Source organism: Spermophilus citellus (genome assembly GCF_964194105.1).
Source record: "Spermophilus citellus genome assembly, chromosome: 3".
Lineage (NCBI taxonomy): Eukaryota > Metazoa > Chordata > Mammalia > Rodentia > Sciuridae > Spermophilus > Spermophilus citellus.
The window spans coordinates 207,566,603-207,590,972 of NC_138184.1; the positions used below are offsets into that span (position 1 = coordinate 207,566,603).

A 24,370-nucleotide genomic window follows, 5' to 3' on the forward strand; every position below is an offset into this window, starting at 1 on the left:
CTCCCTGAAATTCATTGCTTTTTACTTATTGTAGCCAACCCAACTTACAACATCCGCCACCTACATGAAATTCAATAGGTACAAGTCCTATCAGCACGTTAAAAACGGTGTCTGCATGTAGACCAAGATTTAAAGAGGACCAGGTTGGGGGGATTGCGACAGTAATAAATTAGGATGGAAAGACTGATGACGATGTTTCCAAACCTCCACTATTGGGTTATAGGATTTTTGAAATAATCATTTAAAAGACACAGTTGCACAGGATTGCATCTGCTCTTAAAGTCTCCGATTATTACCCGTTGGTTAGTTTTGTCTCCCTGGTTTTATTTTCATCCTTCCCAGGATTATCTCCATTCTCTTGCATTCCCACAGCTTTCGGAGCATTGCTCAACACACAGAGTGCGTACTTGTTGATCTTAACGTATGTGTGTGTTTTCATGTGTGCACCGCAACTGGGAGGAGGGCGTGGGTGTGGAATGCAGTGCGCATTCCTCTTCCTCATTCTTTTTCCCTTGAGCAGCTGCAGCCTGGGATGCTTTTCTTCTCCAGGGAGGAGACAGAACCGCTGACCCTTTAACAAGTTGTCCCTCACAGAACAGGTGTCTCCCCCGCCTCTCGGAGGAGAGGGATATGGCTGGATACTTAGTGACATCAACCATTGACCAATGAGAAGTCAGGCTTTGGCAGCCTCGCCAATGGGCGTCCGGGGGCCGGCCCAGTTTCCTGGGAGCCGGGCTGGCCGGGCTGGTCCTGCGGCGGCGGTGGAGTCTCCGTAGCTCACGCTGCCGGTGGTGGCTCACGCTGCCGGTGGTGGCTCCCGCGGCTCCCGGCGGCGCCGTTCCCTGCCCGCGCGGCTCTGCGACGCACTGCTCCGGCGGCTCCCGCCGCGGCGAAGCTCCGGGGCCGCGCGGTTTCCCGCGGTGGCGCGGCTCATGTCCCCGGGCGCGGGGCGCGCAGGTGGGCCGGCAGCCGCTGGGAGATAGGCCCCCGGGGGCGGCCGCGGTGGACTATGGCTCGGAGACCCGGGGCGCCGGCCCCCTACGGGGAGGAATTCTCCTTCGTCAGCCCGCTGGTGAAATACCTGCTCTTCTTCTTCAACATGCTTTTCTGGGTGAGTCTTGGGGGTACCTGGGCGGCAGGGTACCCCTGGAGGTGCAGGGGGTTGCCCGCAGCAGAGGAGGGGTTGGCTCGGGATGCCCGGTGACAAGCGAGCGTGGATAGTGGCATTGCATAGTTTTCTGGATTTACGACACTTTGGGGGCATTTCTCCTGGGGAGGGACACTACAGTGGTGCCTCTTCAGGAAAGGGCGTGGGCGGGGGGTGCAGAGGGTTCAGTAAGGACAAGGGATTTGTTGCAGGCCAAAACGGTGGGTTCAGGAGAGGAGCAGGTGTTCCTGTTGGGTCAGGGCAGCCCCCCTGGCACATTCATGATTGGGGACTTTCAGGCCAACAGGCTGGGAGGCCCCGCTGGCAAAGAAGAGGGAGAAAAACCCCAAGCCTCAGCTCCTTACCTCAGGGAGGACGGGTCAAGGGGTTGCATCTCTTCCTTTTTGAGGCGTCTTCAGATGCCCCTTCCAACAAAGAAGAGAGAGGAATGGCCTCCAGGTCAGATGTCCTTCCCATCCCAGCACTGTCCCAAACTTTGCCCTATCCCTTTCAGGACCAGACTGTCTTGGAGCCTGGACTCTTTAAATAGGACCTTGTGTTGGGCTTGAAGGCTAGGGATCCTTTCAGAACATTCTTGGGGTTGGAAAAAGTGGAAAAAATAACTGGATTGGGGCTCCAGGCTCCCAGGTTTCCATCCCCAGTGTGCCATCATCATTGTTAATTGAGCTGGGCAAATATGTTCAAGTCTGCAGGCCTTTGTTCCCTCTGCCATAAAATCAAACCCAGTGTGATTAGGGTTGGCAGAAATACTCTGCCAGAGCTGAGAATTCAGCTGGACCAGATAGCGAAATGCTAGCTCCATCCTGGTTCATGGCTAGAGAGTCCCTGAGCTCCTCTGGATTTTAGAACACAGAAAAGTCCTTTCCCCATTTCTCTGCCTGCTCCTATCACACCAGAGCTGCCACTCTGGGAGTGTGTCATCCTTGCCCACCTCAGTCTGAGACCTTTACTTTCAGATTTGCAGGAGGGAAGAATTGTGAGTCTAAAATATATTTCCTAGGAGAAGTAGCAGACCAGACATCTGAGCCAGCTGCTGGAAAGGTTTCACAGGGGCGGTGGTGTGAAGTGCAGACACAAAGTACATAAGTGCTAGCCTGTTGGGACAAATGAGAGAAATCCCAGAGGGTGGTGATGACAGCTCACTCTCAGCCGTTGTACTCTTGGGAAAATTGGAGTTTGGGCTTCTATCAAATTCTCAGTTCTAGAACTAGAACTAGAAAAAAAAATTAGCAGGCATCTTGTCCAGCATCCACATTTTATGTATGAGAAAGCTAAGTCATAGTGATGTTAAATGTTTCCTCTAAGGTACAACAGCTGGTTAGCAGGCTTGGTATGATGATTTTTCTACTGAACCAGGGTGCCTCTAGGGGAAGTCCTTGACCCAGATGGCTGCTACCAGAGCTGGGGTAGTGATGGTATTAGTAGTTAACCAGTCAACCTAACTTCCTGTGGTGTAGGTTCTGCTTCTGCCCGAGGTTAGGGGAAAAACAGAAGAAAAATCCCTCATCACCCTCCGCTAGAACAGGGGGAATGTGCTACCCTGTAGGGACAAGTGCCAATGAAGTCTCCTTCATATCGTTGAGTGTACCAGGCCAGGACATGATATCTTCAGAACCAGCACTAGCAACCTAGGTACCTCAGGTTCTCATTCAGGTTTTCTTTATTAGCCAAAGCTCTGTTTGTTATCTGTATGCTGCAGCAACAACATCTTACCCTGATGTTTATGGTCATTTCTTGGACTTCTGTGGTCCACCCTGCTCACTTTTATCAGACAAATGACTTTGGGAGGTCACAGCTAAAGAGAAAGAGTTTGGCTTCATAGACATATTTACCCTGGTAAGAAATACTTCATTCAAGGTCAGAGGACCTGGCTAGCCAGCCTGGCACCACCCCAAATTAGAGTAGAGCCCCTTCTTGGTCCTACTAAGAGCTCAAAAAGTCAGAGGCTCTATAAATAGCACAGAAAAGGATAAGAGGCACAGCTTCTTTGTGGCACCAACTTACTGTGTGACCCTAAGCCAATGTATCTGTCTCTCTGTCCTTAATCTTTCTATTCTAAAGGAGAAATGTGTCTGCCTTTGTGAACTATTTAAAGATGAATGAATCACTTTGGGTACTGTTTTCTTTCTTGAGACCTGGAGCTGGATCTAAGAATGAATCTGTGTCCTGGTATCTCTGGGACATTGCCCTTCCTAGGGTACAATACTTTTCAGTGATTATCGAGTGTCATTTCTCTCCCAGGCCCAGAGCCACAGCTACAATGCACACCCATGCAACTAGATCCGAAGAGTGGCTTTCCCCAGATCAGGGGTCAACTTTCTTCCCTCCCACTTCAGGGACTGGTTACTATGTTTTCTTCTTTGCAAGCTTTCACTACCTCACCAAATTCCCCTCTTCTGCCTGGAAACACCCATGGCTAGGACTGATACCTTTGCAGGCAGAGTGAGTTTCATGCCAGCTGCTGGGGTGCTTTGTAGAGGAGGTGTTTGTGTCTGTGTTTGAACATATTAGGAAGGTGGCTGGCATCACCTGGACTCCTACTCAGTGAGCAGCACTATCTCTGCTGCTCTTCTAGAAGCCCTAATTCTTGGGGCATCTGGAGTCTGACTCAAAAAGCTGCGGACTCCCTTGGAACTAGGACCAATTCCTCCTGTTTATGTTTTAAATCTCACTTCTCCTTTGGTCTTGGAGTTCTGATTTTTCTCCCCAGAATCATGTTCCTGTAAGACTGATTGTTGGGATTTTATGCCATAGAGTAGTTGCTCCTACAGCCTAGAAGTAGTATTTAAACCTTTGAGAAGTAGCTGCCTTTCCTCATCTCCCTACATTGGACATCTCGGTGCTGAGTTAAGACACAAGGATGGTACATGCTTTATCAGCCTTGGGCATACGTTGTCAGAATATTATCAATGCTGCCCAAGTCCTCTATTGCTGGCCCTTTTTCCCACTCAGGGTAGCAGTTAGAGATCCTGTTGAGTCAAGAAGAGCCCAAGAGCTCAGATCTTCAGCCCCTATATCTCAGCTCATGTATCTTTGGTAGCTTTGCCCCTGGGCTCCCGTGGCACCTTGTACATACTGATTGCCACACCCCGCTACCTGTAATGCAACCGCTACCTGTAATGCAATTGTATGTTCGTTTTTCTGTTTCCCTCTCCAGACTTCAGGTTTCTGAGAGTAGGAACTGCTTTATTCACTTCCTGATTCCCAGTACTCAGTTGTTTTGGGCACAAAGTGGGTGTTCACTGATTTTTTTTTTCAATGGCAAGTGAGAGAATAAAGCTCAGTGGGTAAAAGCTTAATGTCCTTCCACTCTCCCTCCCTCACAGACACTGGTCTGTTAGGATGCAGCACAGCCTTAGGTACTTGAACATTCTTGGTGATAAGGTGTAATTGTCCATGCGTCCTATGGCCTGGCACTCTCCCCTCAAGCCAGGCAGAAAAAAATGGCAGCCATCGCCCACCCCCTAGCATTACTGTCAGAGCCACATATGATTATTGTCTATAGCATCTGGATTTTTTTCACTTCCACTGAAGCATATATGGACCCCCATCTAGGTCTTCTCTAGGCCTGTCCAATTGGAGAGTCATATTCTTCATGATGTCCACTCCCCTATCCAATACCATTGTACTGGAGTTCCTAGGGCACTCCGAATTGCCCCAGAACATCTGAAGCACCATCTCTTGTAATCTGGCTCAGAAGCCTCCAGGAATAACTAGGCATCAAATCTGGCAAAAATCCATTGGGTGGCAAAGGCCCTTCCTGCTACTCAACTTTCCCAACTACACATGCTTTCAAATACCTCCAGATCCCACCTCCTCTCTGTACCTTCCCCATAGGCTAGGAAAGCTTCAATAAGCAAAATGGTCAGATTCATTTATAAAAACAACAACAGCAAAAATCCAAAACACCAAAAAATGAAGACTAAAGCTATACCCTTTGTGGTGCAGGTCACATTACCTGCTCTGCTTGCCTAGTACCAAGAAGAAAATTGTAAACATAAAGCAACTGTTGAAAAGAATAAAAGAAAACATAGAATGCCTCTCAGAATCTTGATAAGAGAATATACATCAGGCCAGTCATTCAAGACCATGTTTGAATGTTTATACTGCTATGACCCCTTATGGACTTTCTTTCCTCATATATAACCTGGGAAAACCAGAACTATCGATGGCCTGAGGAAGATTCTTAAAGGGCTGGCCCCAGGCATTGGCAATGAAAGAGCTGTGGATTTCTTTTTTTTTTTTTTCCAAGTTGTGGAAATGTAATGTTTTTTGGTTTGTTTGTTGTTTTATTAGTTACACATGACAGTACAAAGATCTTGACATATCATACAGAGCTGTGGATTTCTAATGGGACAGTGCTATCCATTCCAGATCACCAGCATGCACAGATCTTGGGAGTGAGGGAGGAACCCTGCTTTAGGTCTAGTAGGCTATAACTTCTAGGATTTCATCCAGAAATAAGGAGAGTAAGTTCTAAGAAACTAACTAAAGGTGGAAACCTCTCTCTCTAACTTCCCTCTGTGTAGACAGGGCTTTTTGGTTTTGGTTTTTGTTTTTTCCCCTGTGCTGGGGATTGAATCCAGGGCCTCACTCATACTAGGCAAGCACTCTGTGGTGAGCTACATGCCCCAGCCCAAGTACAGGGTTTTGATTCCCTTACAGAAAGTCACTGTACACTGTTGCTTTCAAAAGAAGAGGGAGAGAGATTCCAAGGAGGAGGTGTGGACTCTGAGACTGCTTCTTGTAGACTGGACTTTGGAATATGGAGATAGAGGAGGCCAGTGCTTTCTCTTGGAGGCTGCTCAGGCTGGTGGGCCTGCATGGCTATGCTGTTTTTCCTTTTCAGGATGCCATTCTAGAAACTTTCCTCTGAGCCACCTTCTAGGCCCTGCTGGCACCCTGTCACCTCCCCGTGCTATCTTCCTTCCCCTGCCTGAGCCCCACCCAGTTTAGAGATTGCCAGCTGTTCCCCAAGAGAACTGCAGGCCCCTGTTTGTTCTTGCCCCAAGTAGTATCCCCCAATGAATGCATGAGATCCTAAGATCACTGTGAGGCAAAGACAGGAAGGCAGCCATGCGGCTGAAGTCATAATGCTTTGGGGACATACAAACCTAGGTTCCAGTCCCACTTCGGCTACTCACCAACTAAGTGAACTGGACAAAGTTATTTGAATTCTGTGAACCTCTGTTCTATAAAGTGGAGATACCAATACCCTCTTGGGGTTATGGTGAGAATGAAATGAGAGCATGCTTAAAATGTTCAGCCCAATATCTGGTCCTTAGCACTCTAGAAGGTAACTACTAGACTGTTCTTGGAAATAGCTCCTAGAATCACCTGCCAGGGGGTGGGCTTACAGAACTAGGATGTGGCCTCCTCCAGGAAGGAGGAAAGAGAATGAAAAGTAGACAGGGATTGAGTCTAGGTAAGAGCCAACCTTGAACCTGAACCTGCTTTGTTCACATGCCCACTGTTAGCGTGAGGGAGATGATAATTAATGAAAGCCTTTGTTTTCTAGTTTACAAAGAAGTTTCAGGCCAGCTGTGATGACACACATCTGCAATCCCAGGGACTCAGGAGGCTGAGGCAGGTGTATTGAAAGTTCAAGGCCAGCCTGAGCAAGTTAAAGAGACCGTTGGCAACTTAGTAAGACCCTGACTCATAATGAAAAATAAAGAAGGCTGGGATGTAGTTCAGGGATGGAGCTCCCCGAGTTCAATTCCCAGTACCGTACACACACACACAAAGTTTCATATATATGGTAGGAACAGAGCCCACACTTGTCTCTCAGGGCCTTCCCTTGGTCTGCTACTCAGAGTTTGGCATACTACCTTGGTCTTAAGGTACAATTCAATGTAAAAGGACTCCAGGAACCAATTTGCCTGTAATTATCCGCATTGGGCTTGATGACATCATTGTTTAGGACCTAAACTTGGGGCCCTGCAGCCTTTCCTCTCTTAGTGCTAATGGCCCCAAAGTAGTATCCTAGGGCTAGAATAAGGGTTTTTCCTCACAAACATCATACCCGTGGTTGTCTTTCTCTAGTTTGCAAGAAAAATGTCAAGATAATGGAGAGAATTTTCTGTTTTCTATTTTCTCCCATGAACATTATTATTGCCTGCAGCTGCTTATCTTCCAGCAAGTGCTAGCAAAAGGCATAGGGAAGAAGACCAGTAACAACCAAATATTATGGAAAACTAGGAAACAATTAGAGAATTGCCTGTTTGTTTTATGAGATGCAGAGACACTAACAGCTATATCATCTGTTAGTAAAATTGTTCCTTATTTCTATGATAGAAATTAATTTGTTGTGCCTCTTCACATGATACACTGAGAACACAACAGTATCTGTAATATTTCTATCAAAAATGTGTAATCTGAATTTAATTGTCAGGAAACAAATTGAGACACATTCTGTAAAACAGTGGGCCCGGACTCACAAAATGTCAGTGTCAAAAAAAATGTCAGAATGAACATTGTCAAGGGTGGAAAGAGACTGGAACCCTCATACTTTGCTGGTGGGAAGGTCAAATGGTGCAGCTACCGTGGGAAACAGTTCGACAGCTCTTCTAAAATTTAAACATATTACTATATGGCCCAGCAATTCAAATCCTAAATGCATACTAGTATCAAAAAACAAACGAACAAACAAAACTTGTACATAGGTATTCATAGCAACACTACCATTCAGGTAGTAAAAAGGTGGAAACAGGGTCTGGGTTGTGGCTCAGCGGTAGAGCACTCTCCTAGCACGGGGCAAGGCCCTGAGTTCAATCCTCAGTACCACATAAAAATAAATAAATTAATTAAAGATATTGTATCCAACTACAACTAAAAAATAATTATTAATAAAAAAGGTGGAAACAACCCAAATGTCCACCAGTGGATGAGTACATGAACAAACTGTATTACATCCATATAATAGAGTATTATTCAATCACGCTACAACATGGATGAACCTTGAAATCATGCTAAGTGGAAGAAGCCAGACCTCAAGGACCACAAGGACCACACATTGTGTGATTCCATCTATAAGTATAAGAAGTATCCAGAATAGGAAAATCCATGGAGAAAGAAAGCAGATTTGTGGTTCCCAAGCATCAGAAGAGGGAAGAAGGTGGACAGAATGGGTATGGAGTTTCCATTCGGGGTGATGAAAAACTCTGTGACCTTATGGTGATTGTGGTTGTACAGCAGTGTGAATGCAGTTAAGGCCACTAAATTATATACTTCAAAATGGTAAAAATAGGCTGATATGATGGCATATGCTGGTGATTCCAGCAACTCAGGAGACTGAGGATTGCAAGTTCCTTGTCAGCTTTGGCAACCTAGCAAGACCCTGTCTGAAAATTTAAAAATAAAAAGGGCTAAGGATGTAGCTTAGTGGTAGAGTGTCCTGGGTTCAACCCCCAGTTCAAAAAAAAAAAAAATGATCATTGGTTGATCCTGAAGAGAATCCATCACAGAGAACATTATGAAAATAATTGAGGACAATGAGTTATAGACTATAAATTAGAAATCAGTAATGGTATTTTAAAGTTCTAAAAATTAATATGTCAAAATCTATAGTGTATACCACAGGTGATCATTGTGACCTCCTGATGCTCTGTCACCTGAACAATTTTATGGTCCACTGCCTTATTATTTGGTGTGATTGGGGGAAATCACCCTGATTGAAGTATGTAAAACTGTATACAAATGGACCCCAGTTTTAAAAAATGTGATACTAAAAAATATAGGTTTAGGGCTGGGGTCGTAGCTCAGTAGTGAGATGCTTGCCTTGCATGTGTGAAGCACTTGGTTCAATCCTCAGCACCACATAAAAATCAAATAAACAAAATAAAGATATTGCGTTCATCTACAACTAAAATATATATATATATATATATATGTGTGTGTGTGTGTGTGTGTGTGTGTGTGTGTGTGTGTGTTTATAAAACTAAAAAAATAGAGGGTGACTTTACAAAAGACAATTTTTGCCGCAGTCTGGCTGCAGCAAAATAACCGGGGGGCGACAAGCAACTTGTGTAGATTGATACAGCAGGAGTGGGAGCCGTTTATTATAGGACAGGAGGGGTATATATGCATTCCACACAGCTTATCTTAATTAACATAAAATAGATACAGCAGTCAACCAATAAGGAATCTCCACACTTAATGGCTCACTGGCGCCACCTCACAAACCACTCCCCCTAGCAAAATGCCAGGTGCCAAAATGCCTGACTTGTTTACAGACTCTAACAAATTTTTACAACAGTTTTAGTTTTACAGAAAATTTGAGGAAATAGTACAGAATTCCCATATATCTCACACCAGTTTGCCCTGTTATTATTTTTTTTTTAAAGAGAGAGAGAGAGAATTTAATATTTATTTTTTAGTTTTCGGCAGACACAACATCTTTGTATGTGGTGTTGAGGCTCGAACCTGGGCTGCACACATGCCAGGCGAGCGCGCTACCGCTTGAGGCACATCCCCAGCCCCAGTTTCCCCTGCTATTAACATTTTACATTAGTGTGATACATTTGATACAATTAATGGCATTTTCTTTTTTTTAGTATTGGGGATTGAACCCAGGAGCACTCAACCATGGAGCCACATCCCAGCCCTTTTTGTATTTTATTTGAGAGAGAGTCTCACTAAGTTGGCTAGTGCCTCACTAAGTTGCTGAAGCTGGCTTTGAACTTGACATCCTCCTGCCTCAGCCTCCTAAGCTGCTGATTAATGGCATTTTCATTATGGTCCATACTTCATCCAGATTTCCTCAGTTTTTAAGTGATGTCTTTCTGTTCTAAGATCCCATCCAGGATAATATACTACGCTTAACTGTCATTGTCTCCTTAGGTCCCTCTTGGCTATAACAGCTTCTTAGATTTTTCTTGTTTTTTATGACCTTGAGATTTTTGAAGCGTGCTGCTCAGTATTATGTAGAATGCCCCTTTATTGGACTTTGCCTGGTGTTTTTCTCATGGTTATACTGGGGTTATAGGTTTTGGAATGGAAGAACACAGAGGTAAAGTACTGTTTTCATCACATCATACCAATGATTTATCAACATCCTTATTGTTGATATTGACCTTGATCACTTTGCTGAGGTCATGTTTGCCAGGTTTCTGTATTGTATCTTTATTCTTTTTTCCCTACTGTGGTCTTTTGAAGAAAGTCACAATGTACAGTTCACACATAAGGAATAAGGAGTTGTGCTCCACTACCTTGAGGGTATTTATACAAATTATTTGGAATTATTCTGTGGGGGATATATGTTTTTTCTTTCCTATTTATCTGCTTATTTATTTATTTAGTAAATCATTTATTTGTATCATCATGGACTCACAGATATCTATTTTATCCTATGCAGAGTAATTCAGTATGTCTTTTCTTAATGCTTAAATTGGCTATTGGGGGCTTTTGCGGTTTTCTCCTGTGTCCCTTTGGCATACCTACACTGATGTGGGAGTTTTGTTTTTGTTTGTTTTTAAGCCCTTATTTACTTTCTGGCACAAGATGTTCCAGGCTCATCTTATATATTTCCTGTCCTAGTCCAAGAATCAGCCATTTCTCCAAGGAGTCCACGCAATGGCTGTTTTTATTACAAGGTGATTACTCACATAAGGATAAAGGAACTGAGCATGCAAACTATTTTATTTAATTTTATAGACAACTTTTCAGAAACATACCTTTTGCTAAAAGCTAGACTCAGCTACTTTGAAAATTGTGTCTAGCTTTTAAAAGTTTCCAGCTAGGCTTCATTCTGGCCTGCATGTGAAAAGCTGTCCTAAGAAAAGAAGTGTCTTTATCTCCATCTCCCCATGAAAGGAGGTCATTGGAGATATTGTGGATATTATAAGGATTTTGTACCAAAACCAATACTGTGGAAAGATTACCAGAATGAGATGGGAAAATTGCATTTAGTTCAGATGTTGCTACTGCACCTATATGAACTTAGTCAAGAGTCCCTTCTGCTCTTTTGGCCTCATCTATATAAAGAGGTGACTGATCCCATTTCTAAAGTTCTATTCAGCTCTAAAATTAGATGCTATTAACAGTAGCAGCACTAACTTTGGAATGGCAGTAGCTTTGGGGAATCCAGGGTGGGAATAAGGACAGGAATGGAAGTGTCAAGCTGTGAAATGAAGAAGTTGAGAGCTCAGAGAGGCATCATTAATGACCATATTAAATATTAATAGTAATATTAAAGTCTTAATCTTGATTTTGATGTATCCACTCTTGCTGCCTTTGGACCCTGGCTGATTATGTTTTAGGCTTATAGGATCTGAAACTTGACTGCACCTTGGAATCACCCGGAATGCATTCAGAACTACTGTTGCCTGAGTCTCAGTGCCAGAAATTATAAACTACTTGGTTTGTGGTGCAACCTAGGCATTAAAAATTTCTCCCCCACCCCTAAATCTCTAGCTGATTCTAATGTCAGCCAAGGTTGAGAAACGCTGCTTTAGAATATAATTGAGGGCTGGGGATGTGGCTCAAGCGGTAGCACGCTCGCCTGGCATGTGTGCGGCCCGGGTTCGATCCTCAGCACCACATACAAACAAAGACGTTGTGTCTGCCGAAAACTAAAAATTAAATATTAAAATCTCTCTCTCTCTCTCTCTCTCTCTCTCTCTCTCTCTCTCTCTCTCTTTAAAAAATAAAATAAAAATAAAGATTCTTTAAAAAAATAGAATATAATTGATCTTAGTTTCCCTGATATAGCATATAGATTATAGGTCCTCAGAATACCTCAAATATAGTAGCTGATGAATTAGTTTCTTGTTGCTGCTGTAACAAATTACCCAAATGTAATGGCTTAAAACAACACAAATGTCTAAAAGAGGTTTTGCTGAAGTCCAATACAGTACTCCTTCTAGTTTACTCTAGTGGAGAATCATGTCCTTGCCTACTCTAGCTTTTAAGGCTGCCCATATTCCTGATCACATCACTCCAACGTTGTTTCTGTTGTTGTACCTCCTTCTCTGACTCTGAACCTCTTGCATCCCTCTTATAAGGTCTGCTTTGACTATACTGGGCCCTCAGGGATAAACCTTCCCATCTCTAATTTTTTTTTTAAAGAGAGAGAGAGAGAGGGAGAGAGAATTTTAATATTTATTTTTTTAGTTATCAGCAGACACAACATCTTTGTTGTATGTGAAACTGAGGATCAAACCCGGGCCGCACACATGCCAGGCGAGCTCGCTACCTCTTGAGCCACATCCCCAGCCCCCATCTTTAAATTCTTAATCACATTTGTAAAGTCGCTTTGGTTTTGTAAGGTAATATATTCACAGATTCCATAAATTAGGACCTGAATATCTTGGGCGGGGGCGGGCGTATTATTTCATCTACCACCAATAGAGACAAAGCAACTACTGTAATTACAGGCCCATAAATAGAATTAAGTTGTACTATGATATATGATTTCCCTTAACTGTGTATTTCTTGTTTTTAGCTGTGTTATGATTCAATCAGAGACCATATCTGTGGAAAGTTATTTACCCTAGTTAAAAAAAAAATAGAGTTGGGGGCATTGGGGATTGAAAACAGGGGCACTCTGAGCTATATCCCTAGTCCTTCATATTTTTTATTTTGAAGGGTTTTGCCAAGTTGCTGAGGCTGGGCCTGAAACTTGTGATCCTCCTTTCTCAGCTTCCTGAGCCTGGGATTGCAGGTGTGTGGCACCATACCCAGTTACCCTAGTAAAAATTTAACAAGTGAAAAAGCAGTAAGAAGCAGATAGATACAAATTTTTAAGTGATTCAGTAAAATGACATTCAGAATTGTAGTTGGGTATGGTGAGTTTTAATGGGCAGGCAGAGATGCTTGCTCACTCTGGCAGAGGTAGGCCTTCAGACCTGGGCCTGGCTAGGATCTCTGTCCTGGGGTTTGCCTGCCTCCCCCATGCTCCCCAAGTCTGGTGGTGCTGTAGGACAAAAAGCCAGCTGGCACTTCCAGTCCCACATGCAGCTCTGTATGCTGCTCCTGGACAGAGTGTGAGGGCTGGCTTATAATACATGGGCCCAAAGGCAGAACCAAAGCCAGATGATGGAGGCAAGGAGAGAAGGCTGTGGATACAGAGAGAAGGATCCTGAAAGACATGGTTTTACATAAGAGATTTGCCATTTACTCTGAGTGCACCAGCCCTCCCTTGCCAGATGGCAGAGGACCTTCATAAACAACTCCCATAAGGAAAAACATCTTTCTCCCAGGAAACTAGTCTGACCTTATTACCTGTTCTAGGGGCCCAACTCTCCTCCCACAAAAGTCCACAGGGTGGCTCTTTCCAGCTGGTTTCTGTCTTGGAGGACAGTGGATCTAGCCAGCCATCTCCTTCCCTACTGAGTTGGTCAAGTCCCTGCTGCTGAAAACTCTCTCCTGCCAGAGCTTGGCCTCATCTATTGCCATGGTGATAGTCAGCTGCTGCTTAGCACCAGCCTGGAGACTGGGAGCAAAGAAAGGAAGGGTAGCTGAGCAGGGTACACACTGGGGTTTCTCAGCACTCCTGGAGGCCTGAGGGGCTGAGAAGGCCCCTCTGGGGACTCCCAGTAGTCTCTGATGGGTTTCTTCTCTCAGGGAGGAGCCATGAAATTCCCCCACAATCGAATCAAAATTTATAAAGGCAGTTCTGGTACTTACACACGCATATTCATGCACAGACTTTCACATTGGAGTACATTTTCTTTCTTTCTTTTTTTTTTTTTTTTAACCAGACACTATTTTGACCTCTAGTGGGGTCAGAGAGCTGGGAGTATGCATTCATCTGAGCCTGCTTTAGCTGTAAGACCTGCTGCTTAATGTGGATGGATCAGAATTCAAAACTTCACAATTCCTATGTGAATTTGGGCAAGAAAACTATGTTTTCCATGCATTATTTTACTTAATTCTTTTAGTAATCTCATTCATTGTAGTTGTTCTTAATTCACATCTGCAGATACAGAAATTGAGTCTCAGAAGTTTGTCTCATATGGGGTCAAATCTGCCTCACTCCAGAGTTAGAGTGTGTGTATGCGTTTGTGCTTACTTTTTTCTGTTGTGTTCTGTTTTGATGGGGTAATTTAGGTGCTGAAGACTTAACTCAGGGCCTCCTGCACGCTAAGCATAGGCTTTACAATTTAGCTACATACACTCTCAGGCCCCTGGGAAAGCCCATGTTTTTAATCACTGTTCTGTATTAAACTTGAATTGCCTTAATTTCCTCATCTGTAAAATGAGGATACTATCTGCCTCACAAGATAATTGTGCTATGAAGATTGAATGAGATAATGTTGGGGATAGTATCTCATGGCAGATACTATCAGCAGTATCATTGGGGGAGAAATATACTCACCCCTTGGGTCCTGGAAAATTTGACCCTCTGCTGTCCCAGGAGGATACTCACACAGAGTTCAGGGTTCTTTGGTTTCCAAAATCTTAGGGTCTGGTTCTTTCCCTGTCTCCACAGGTGATTTCCATGGTGATGGTAGGTGTGGGTGTCTATGCCAGGCTGATGAAACACGCAGGTGAGCTACAGGTCTCCCTCCACTTCCCCAGGGCTCTTGCTATGTCTCTTTCCCCTCTGCCCCCTTCAGCCCCATAGCTCCTGCAGGAAGGTGTAGGGACAGGACTGAAGGAGGCAGCTCCCTGCAGTGAGATCTGGGTGGTCTACTCCAAAATGCCAGCACATCTGTGCCAATTCACCTGGCTTTTCCTGAGTGTCCCAAGGTATGCCTACATTTGAAGTTTAGGAGTTGTCTGGGAGAGAATCCAGCCATCTGGGCACAGAACAGGCTAGGGCTTTACCCGCCCTGGGCTTGTCCTGGAGTAACTCAACCTCCATTCCTCTTTCTCTGTACAAAGTCTCCAGGAAACAGAATCTGAAAGCTGGCAAGCCTAAAACAATTGTAATTCTTTTCTGGAGTGAAAGTGGCTGCTCCTCTCTTAAGCCCAGTAATAAGGCTCTTACTTCCTTACTTCCTCAAATGAAATGCCATAGCCCCTCTTGGGCCTCTTAGTCCTCCCCACAGCAAGGAGGCATTTCCTCCTCATAACCTTCACCCAGCCACACTGGAGATTGCCTCACCAGAGAAAGGACCACAGTTCGGGAGTCCTTTCAGTGGGCATCAGCCTCAGACTGAGGGTAGGCCTCTCTCCCAGAAGCAGCCTTGGCTTACCTGGAGGTAGACCCTGCCATCCTGCTGATTGTGGTGGGTGTCCTCATGTTCCTGCTCACCTTCTGTGGCTGTATTGGATCCCTCCGTGAAAATATCTGCCTCCTGCAGACGGTGAGTGGTCAAGGGCCCCATGGAGAGACAGTGGCTCCCTCCTCCTTGTTTCTCCGAGCCTCCTGATACTATTCCTATAGCCTTTCTGTTTCTGGCTCCTCTGTCCCACCCTAAGGCCTATGCTGTCCACTTCTCACTAGTGCTCAGCTCCAGGTGACCCAGGATAGGGTGGCCATCCCCAGGACAGTGTCCCAGAGGCAGCAGCCTTTCCCATGTTAGTGAAATGTGGGGAACATGCCTGGTGGCCCCCCAACACTCCCCACAGCCCCGGAATGGGCTGCTGCCCAGGATGATGGTCTCCTTTTCCTGCCTTCTCCCTACAGTTCTCCTTCTGCCTCACCATTGTGTTCCTGCTACAGCTGGCTGCTGGGGTTCTGGGCTTCGTCTTCTCAGACAAGGTAAGGTTGGGAGCCTAGGGGCCTCTTCAGATGTGACCCAGAGGGAGGACGGGAAGGTTTCTGCTTGTGTTTAGCCCAATTAATTAACCACAGTGTTCCTTCCCCAGAGAAACATCAGCCTTTGAAAGGTTCTCCTTAGGGATGAATAAATGGCCTTTAAAGTCACCATATTTAAAGAGAATTTTGCAATTGTAGAATGTTTTCCTCAGAAAGCCTGAGAGGCCAACAAGGAAGAAAATTCTATAAACATGAAGTTAAAATGACCTGTAAACTTTAATGGAAAATGACAAAGTAAAAGTCAGTGATCAAGTGGACCACAGACAACATTTCCTTAAAAATAAATTTTTGAGAAAACAGAGGGAAGGTAAGGGGAAAGAACACAGTTTTAAACGGTGCTTACCATATCTCGAGGTGGTGTGCCATGCAGTGACAGTCCTTTTTATTAAGAACCAGAATTCCAGGCTTGGTATGAAGCACAGTGGTAGAGGGCTTGCTTAGAAAGCACTAGAATTCATGAGGCTCTGGATGCAATCCCCAGTACCACACACAAAACAAACAAACAAAAACAGAATTCCTTTCTCAAAAGGCAAATGATTACCAGGGACAAAGTATAGGACTGTGGAAGGAAATTTTTTTAAGGGAATATCATGCTCCAAACATTTCTTTATTTTATTTATTTGTTTTTATGTGGTGATGTGAATCAAACCCAGTGTTTCACACATGCTAGGCAAGCACTCTACCACTGAGCTACTGTAGAAGGAAGTTATGAGAAAATATATTGGAGCAGAAAAAGAGCAAGGTAGACAATTATGAAACTGAGAGCCGCTAAGTTAGTTCATAGTTTTCTAGTCCTTTTGGCTTAGTAAAAATCCTAAAATGATAACAGATCTGCTGAGTCTAAAAAGATGCAATCCTCTTATGTTCACTAGAGGTCGGTGCCTCTTCTCAGTAATCATCTTTGGGGGGGGAGGCGAGGAAAAGAAAAAAAAGCAATTAGTTTCTCTACTTTGAATCAGTCAATAAATGTTTTGAGGTATACTGGGTTATTTTGACATTGTAACTCTGAGAAATGGTAACAGCAGTCCAGCATTTCTCTTGCCCACTGGCACCTGAGGACCTTGGATGAAGGCTCCCGGGAACTGGCCATCTCCCCTCATTAGGACTTAGTTTTGATTTCAAGACTGACTCAAAGAAGGATGATCTGAGGAGGGAAGACCTTTGATCTTTGATTGCTAACCTAAACTTTGACCTAAATTTAATGTGTGATTCTTCCCCACTCCTGAGAGATGTCCCAGTATCTCTTTGGAACCCTGCCCATAAATATATCCACCTCTTCCATTTGGGCATTAAAGAGGAGAGAACATGCTTCTTTTCTCTCCTATCTGGGTGTCCACAGATGAAGAACAAGAGGTCATTGCTGTTGTCATGATACCTCCTTTAGACTCTCCCTGCTTATCCCATATTTGCAAGGGCAAGTGGTTTGAAGCCTGGCTTCCATCCAGCAAAGCTGATAGGGCTTCTCATTAACCCTTTGGGCCTCTGAAGGACATAGGCCTCCTGAATGCGTTTCAGGAGGAGGCTTTCTGGTAAGTTATTGGTCTTCATAATTTGAGAGAAATATCCAGTGTCTAAAAAGAAAATTGGAATGGGAGGTGGTGGGAAGTGAATCATGGCAGAAGGATTGGAGCTGGGGCAATAGAAAGGGGCCTGGGGCCATTTGGCTGCACTAACTTTAGTAGCCATCATATACACCTGGATGGGATGGGAAAGGGAGCCAAGCTGTGCCAGGCTGCTTAGAGCTTGGCATAAGCATGGGAAAGGCTACCCTGGGGCTCTGACCACGCTATGTTCTATGTGGAGGGTCCCCCCTCTGCCATCCCACAACTTCTATGACAATAAACTATAGAGAAATCACGGGTGGGGGAGGGCAGTGATCCTTGTTTACTGTTATTTCTATAAGAAGGAATAAATTAGGGATTAGTTCTATGTCCTAATTCTATCCATGTCTCTTGTAGGCTCGGGGGAAAGTAAATGAGATCATCAACAATGCCATTGTGCACTACCGAGATGACTTGGATCTGCAAAACCTCATTGATTTTGGCCAGAAGAAGGTATGGGCTAAGCTTGGTGGGGTCAGCTAGTGACCTTGAGGATTCGAGTAAAAGTTAGCAATATACCAGGAGATACCTCAACCTTCAGGTTGGTAGGCCTCTTTGTTACCTGCTATGTAATGGATTCTGGAAAGGATGTTGGCATACACATACACACACACACACACACAGTGCCTTAAATGTACTTTTAAGGACACAGAATGGTATATATAGTAATCTACCATTTGTGTAAAAAAAAGTGGGGGGAGGAGAGAATATATATTCGTATTTGCAAAAGCATTCTGGAAGGATTTGTAAGAAACTATTATAAATAGTTGCCTATTTGTAAGAAACTATTATAAATAGTTCCTATGAGGAATTTTGGGTAGATTTTTTGATTACTTATTCGAAAGTTCAGTTTTAAAAATTATGGTAAAGTATTTCTGGCTTAAAATTTACTGTTTTGTTATGTTTTGTATTTGTGGTGCTGGGATTGAATCTGGGTCCTTGCATGTCATTGACAAGCACTGTACCACTGAGCTACATCTCTAGCCCTAGAGATGTATGTGCCACTGGCTGTGAATGTTCTGTAGTATTAAGAACATTCACAGCCAGTGGCACATACTTGTCATCCCACCTACTTGAGAGGCTGAGGCAAGAGGATACCAAGTTTAAGGACAACTCTGACAACTTAGTGAGGACCTGTCTGAAAATAAAATTAGGGGGAAAAATAGTGGTTGAGTGTGTAGCTCAGTGATAGAGTGCCCCTGGGTTCAATTGCCAACACCACCAAACAAATAAAAAAGAAAATTGCTTTGTAACCATTACCACCATTCATCTCCAGGACTTTTTCATCTTCCCTTGCTTAAATTCTGTACCCATTAATTACTTATTCTACATTCTCACCCTGGTAACCACCATTCTACTTTATTTCTCTATAAATTTGACTACTCTAGGTACCTCATGTGGATAGAACCATACAATATTTTCCTTTTTGTGACAGATGTATTTCACTTGGCATGTCTTCAAGTTTCATCCACATTGTAGCATGTGTCAGAATTTCCTTCCTGAATAATAAATATATATATATATATATATGAAATATATAAAATAATTATCATATATAATTATATTATATATTATATATACATTATATATATATATATTAGTTGTAGTTGGACACAATACCTTTATTTTATTTATTTATTTTTATGTGGTGCTGAGGATCAAACCCAGCACCTTGCACGCTAGGCAAGCGCTCTACCACTGAGCCACAACTCCAGCCCCAAGGCTGAATAATTTTGGAGTGTAAATTTTTTTTTAAATGAATCTTTTTAATTTTTTTTTAGAGAGAGAGGGAGAGAGAATTTCAATATTTATTTTTCAGTTTTTGGCGTACACAACATCTTTGTTTGTATGTTACTGAGGATCGAACCGGGCCGCACGCATGCCAGGCGAGCACGCTACTGCTTGAGCCACATCCCCAGCCCCGAGGAGTGTAAAAATTACATATGATTTAGCCAGTAATCAATTGATGAACACTTGGGTTGCTTCCACCTTTTAGCTATTGTGACTGATGCTGCAAAGAATCAAAAGTTAAAATTTGAATAACAGTACTTTTAAGACCAGTGCCCCAGTTCTATGGTGCAACAGACACTTGACTCTGGGATTCAATTTGCTTTCACGAAGTAATTATGGACTCACAATATTAAAGATTCCCCTCTTGTGTTTTCTGTATCTTAAGGTAAATTTTTAAGCACTGATTCCTTAATTATTTTAGCCAGTAGTTTTGGGTAGTTTTTGTTGTTGTTGTTTTGTTTTGTTTTGTTTTGTTTTTTTAGTAGTACTGGGGATTGAATTCAGGGTCTTGTGCATGATAAGTGCATCCTTTACCACTGGGCTACACCACCAGCCCAGTATTTTTGAATACTTTCTTCTTCCAGAATCTGTGCTGTGCAGAACTACAAAGCCAGAACTTTCTCTCAAGGAGTTTATAGTTGAATGTGCAAAACAATACATATATACACAACTGTAGTATCGAGCACTGTGGTAAATTATAAGAAGATACATAAAGTAGTAGAAATTAAGAAAATTTCTTCAGGTGAAAGCAACTAAAAGGCTCAAGCTTAAGATTGAACTTACAAAAAGTGGAAGCTTCCCAGGCATGGTGTTGCACACCTGGAATCCCAGCTGAGGCAGGAAGAACATGAGTTCAAAGCCAGCCTCAACAACTTAGCAAAGCCCTAAGCAACTTAACAAGACCCTGACTCTAAATAAAATATAAAAAGGAACCGGGGAGTGGCTCAGTGGTTAAGTGTACCTAGGTTCAATCCCTGGTACCAAAAAAAAAAAAAAAAAAGTAGACAAGTTTTGAGAATTCTTTGAGAATTATCCTGGCCACCCCAGTGTGAGGGGTGGGTGACTTTTAACCTCTGCAGTGGGCTTTCTTGCAGTTCAGCTGCTGTGGAGGGATTTCCTACAAGGATTGGTCCCAGAATATGTATTTCAACTGCTCAGATGACAACCCTAGCCGTGAGCGATGCTCTGTGCCTTACTCCTGTTGTTTGCCTACCCCCAACCAGGTAAGCAAACATCCCCCCTCCTCATTTCCTCCTGGGTAGTGATCTGGGTTACTTTCTGAATAGGGCAGCTGCTGTTGGGGCACTCCATTCCCTAACTTAATGAATCAGTTCTGGAGGGCATTTGTCAGGTGTTTTTTCTTCTCCCCAATCTGAGGGTCTGTTCACCTTTCACTCTAGTAGCCCACTTCGGGGCTCAGAGAGGCAGATCTAAAGCAAAAAGTGGACCAGACCTCTCAAAGAAGGGAACTCAGGCTGGGGTTGTGGCTCAGCAGTATAATACGCGCCTAGCACGTGCAAGGCCCTGTGTCCGATCCTCAGCACCACATAAAAATAAATAAATAAATAAGAAGGTATTGTGTCCAATTACAACTTATATATAATACTTATTTTTTTGTTTTAGGTGAACACAATATCTTTATTTATTTTTATGTGGTGCTGAGGATCGAACCCAGTGCCTCACATGCTCACATGTGCCAGGCTAGCGCGCTACAACTTGAGCCACATCCCCAGCCCCTATTTTAAAAAGGGGAGGGGAACTGTGCATTTAGCAATTTCTAACCCAGTATTCTTCAAAGATGTTCTCTAACAATTTAGGAATTTAGGAAAGGTGAGAGGCCCTAGGACCCAAAACGAAAAATATTTGAATGGGAATCCCATTTGGCTTTTCAACTGTCTCCCCAGGCAGTGATCAACACTATGTGTGGCCAAGGTATGCAAGCTTTTGACTACTTGGAAGCTAGTAAAGTCATCTACACCAATGGCTGTATTGACAAGTTGGTCAACTGGATACACAGCAACCTATTCTTACTTGGTGGTGTGGCACTGGGACTAGCCATTCCTCAGGTAACTTACCCTGTAAGACTTGTAGGTCCCACAAACTGTGCAAAGACTCCTTTGTTTGGGGGAGGGCACTTGGGGATCCTCTGGGGTGTCAGGCACTGACATTGCTGAGGGCCAGGGGAAGGGATGGTGCTGGCCACAATGGGAAGGCTGAGTCAAGAAAACAGTGGCATCACTCAATGCTGAGGACCCAAATCCCTTTGCTTCTCCCAGCTGGTGGGAATTCTGCTGTCCCAGATCCTCGTGAATCAGATCAAAGACCAAATCAAGCTACAGCTCTACAATCAGCAGCATCGGGCAGACCCGTGGTACTGAGAATCCATCCTGCACCTCCTCACCATAGCGACAGGCAATCCAATGGAGATTTGGATTCCAGCCCCCCACCATTGGTGACCCAGCAGGAGGAAGCAAACTCCAGATGGGCAGAAGGCAGGACACAAAGGTGGCTCAGGTCTCAGAAGGATGTGTCTCCTCTCCTCTTTCCTAGTCCTCAAATCATTATTTTGTATTGTTTCTAACCTTAAACATTTGGGTTTAAGTTTTGGGAAACAGAAGTTGCACAGAGAGTTGTGGGGGTACTAGCTGCTGCCTTTTCACTGAGGTACTACAACTGACAGCTTTGTTAGGGCAGCTGCTGAGCTTGGTGGACATACTTAGATGCTGCTGCCAGAGAGACCTGGCCGCAGAGAGCAGACACCAGCAGCCCTGCCTGGAGTCCAGTTGGCATGATACCAGCTCCAGAAGGGAAAGGAGTGGAGCAGGCAGTGGGGAGTGAGCTTGGGGGTCGGTTGGGGACAGCTGTGTGTGTTTGGTAGGAGTGGAGAGGGGATATGTTTACCAAATGCCTGCCCTGCCATCCTCCCAGGTAGTCAGAGTGAGCTACATCCTGCCCTCCCTCATTTCCGTGGAAACATGGCAGCAAGGGTAAGGGATACAACAGCTGCCAAATTTATCCCCACCCCATTCCACCCCCTCTGAAAAATTTGGAACCATGGTCCCTATATTCTGCAGTCAGCAGATGTGGGACTGAGCCATACATGCCCTTGAATTTCTGTCTGACCCTCTCTAGCAAGCGGGGTTTTCTTTAACTTGGAAGTATGCCGAGGTGTGGAAGTGTCTCCTATCCCTATTCCCCCTGCACCAGAATCTAGTTTTTCTACAGTGTGAGAAGCAGCAATCTTGCTGGGCTGGGGAAGCCAGAAGTGGCAATAAAATTTTGTTGACAAGGGCTGAGCTGGCCTCATTGAATTTTCCATTCTGGCAAACGAAGGGGAGAAGCACAAGGGTCCAGACGATAGGCCCTACCTCCAGGAGGAGACTGGAGACTCTCCTAAATGCCACAGTACCTCCCTAGCCCCCATACCCCATCTACCTCAACCTACGCCTCTCAGATCTGAATAAGATCAAAAGATTCTCAGTTCTGATTTGGGAATGTTGTAATTTTATCCTACCACCAGACGTTAACTTTTTTTTTCCGAATTAAGTTGCCACCCAAAACTTAGGCTGCGGTAGAGAACCTCTCCGCTGGACCAAGGAGGGAGATGAGAGGAAGAAGCCCATCCTTCTGCCTGGTCGAGGCCCGCAGGCCCGCTTCTCCATCTTCATCTGAAGTTGCTTGGGAACCGCAGCCCACCCTGGCGTAGGAAGGACTGAGAACGCTTTGAACTGGGCAGGGCTTTCTCCGGCCGGGAGCAGCGTGCGGGGCGGGGCGGCGCCTCCGGGGGCGGGGCACGCGGCTCCGCGGGTGGTCCCGGCCCAGCGGCGGCCGGGCGCGCGGGAGGGGGTTGGGGCTGTGGGGGCGGGCTAGGCGGAGAGTGTCCCCCAGTGTCCCCCGAAGTCCCCTCGCCGACCCCTGCTGTTGGGGGTCCAGACTAAGGACTTGGCCTGACCGGGAGAGCCTGGAAAGGCTCCTGCGGTGCTGGCAGAGGAGTCGCGAGCTCGCCCCCGCCCTGCGAGCCTTCTGCTCCTGGAGGGCGCCTTTCCAGCAGCCGCCTGGGGCCGGGCCAATGTTTAGCTCCTAGCTAGTAACAGAACGGAAAGAAAAAATAAAATCATCACGAATATAAAAGCAACGGCCTTTTATTCTGGGAGAGAAGAGCGAAAAAGAGCGCTTTCTTAGCAACGTGCCTTTCTTGCCTAGTGCCAGAGACATGCATTTTATACTTTTCCTCCTTTCAGTGACGTGGACCTGAATTAGGGACTGAGGTAGTGCACACTCCGGGTCCAGCCGTTTTGAGGAGCTCACCCCGAAGCAGGCTCTGTTGGGGTCTCTTGGAGGAAGTGAGAGACCAGAGACCGTGGTTCCTTAGAACCAGGATTCAGATCCGGGTTTCTTAAACTCTACTTTGACCGGGGTCTCTTCTGTCTCCGTATCTAGCCTTCTGACCTGGACTAAGGGCCCGGAGTTTCTGCCCACGTCTCAGACTTTAAAATTCCGTGAGCAAATATCCAAGAACGTGTAGAGCAGTTCGCTGTTTCTAGCTAGATTCTAGTTTGTAGTCCCTCTGGTTCCCAGACCTGCTCTGCTTTTCTCTTTGGTCTGATGCTAGGGGAGAAAATGCCCCAGTTTTGTTTTGTGGTACTGGAAATTGAACCAAGGAGAGTTTTACCTCCCAGCTACACCCCATTCCATTGAGAAAGGGCCTCACTAAATTGCTCAGGCTGGCCTCTTGCCAGCCTTTTGCCTTAATCTCCCAAGTAACTGGGATTACAGGTATGGGCCACCAGGCCCAGCAAGTGTCCCAGTTTTTTAAAAGGTTTCTCATTATTATTATATGTACAGTTGAAGTTGTACCCTGAATTTTTACCTGTTTCTAGTAATCCCAATCCCAAACAGGTGGACTTAACTCCAGTGTAAGAACAGCTAATCAGGCCCCAAAGGTGGGTGAATGGAAGGAGATTCTTGGGAACCACAGAAATAAACCTGGGTGGGCAGAAGTAGAAGGCAAAGTCTGAAGACTGGTGAAAACCTGGCTAGATGGCATGGCAAGAAAGGTACCAGTGGATTCAGTGTACCTAATACCCTACAATTAAACAGGAC

General features: G+C 44.8%; 1 protein-coding gene across 4 annotated transcripts; it reads left to right on the plus strand.

Moving 5' to 3' along the window:
* Positions 1-797: 797 nt before the first annotated feature.
* TSPAN33 (tetraspanin 33) lies at positions 798-23,371 on the plus strand. Of its 4 annotated transcripts, none has more exons than XM_081287421.1 (8): positions 798-1,111; positions 12,755-12,830; positions 15,296-15,420; positions 15,744-15,818; positions 17,834-17,929; positions 20,362-20,490; positions 21,172-21,333; positions 21,544-23,371. In XM_081287421.1, the coding sequence occupies exons 1-8, from the start codon at positions 1,010-1,012 to the stop codon at positions 21,643-21,645; spliced, it is 867 nt and encodes a 288-aa protein (XP_081143547.1). In that variant the 5' UTR covers positions 798-1,009; the 3' UTR covers positions 21,646-23,371. The 4 variants fall into 4 exon arrangements, with proteins under 4 accessions (XP_081143547.1, XP_081143548.1, XP_081143549.1 ...); XM_081287422.1 differs by lacking the exon at positions 12,755-12,830 and adding an exon at positions 14,601-14,658 and having other exon boundaries at positions 15,293-15,420; XM_081287423.1 differs by lacking the exon at positions 12,755-12,830 and adding an exon at positions 14,601-14,658.
* Positions 23,372-24,370: the final 999 nt, after the last annotated feature.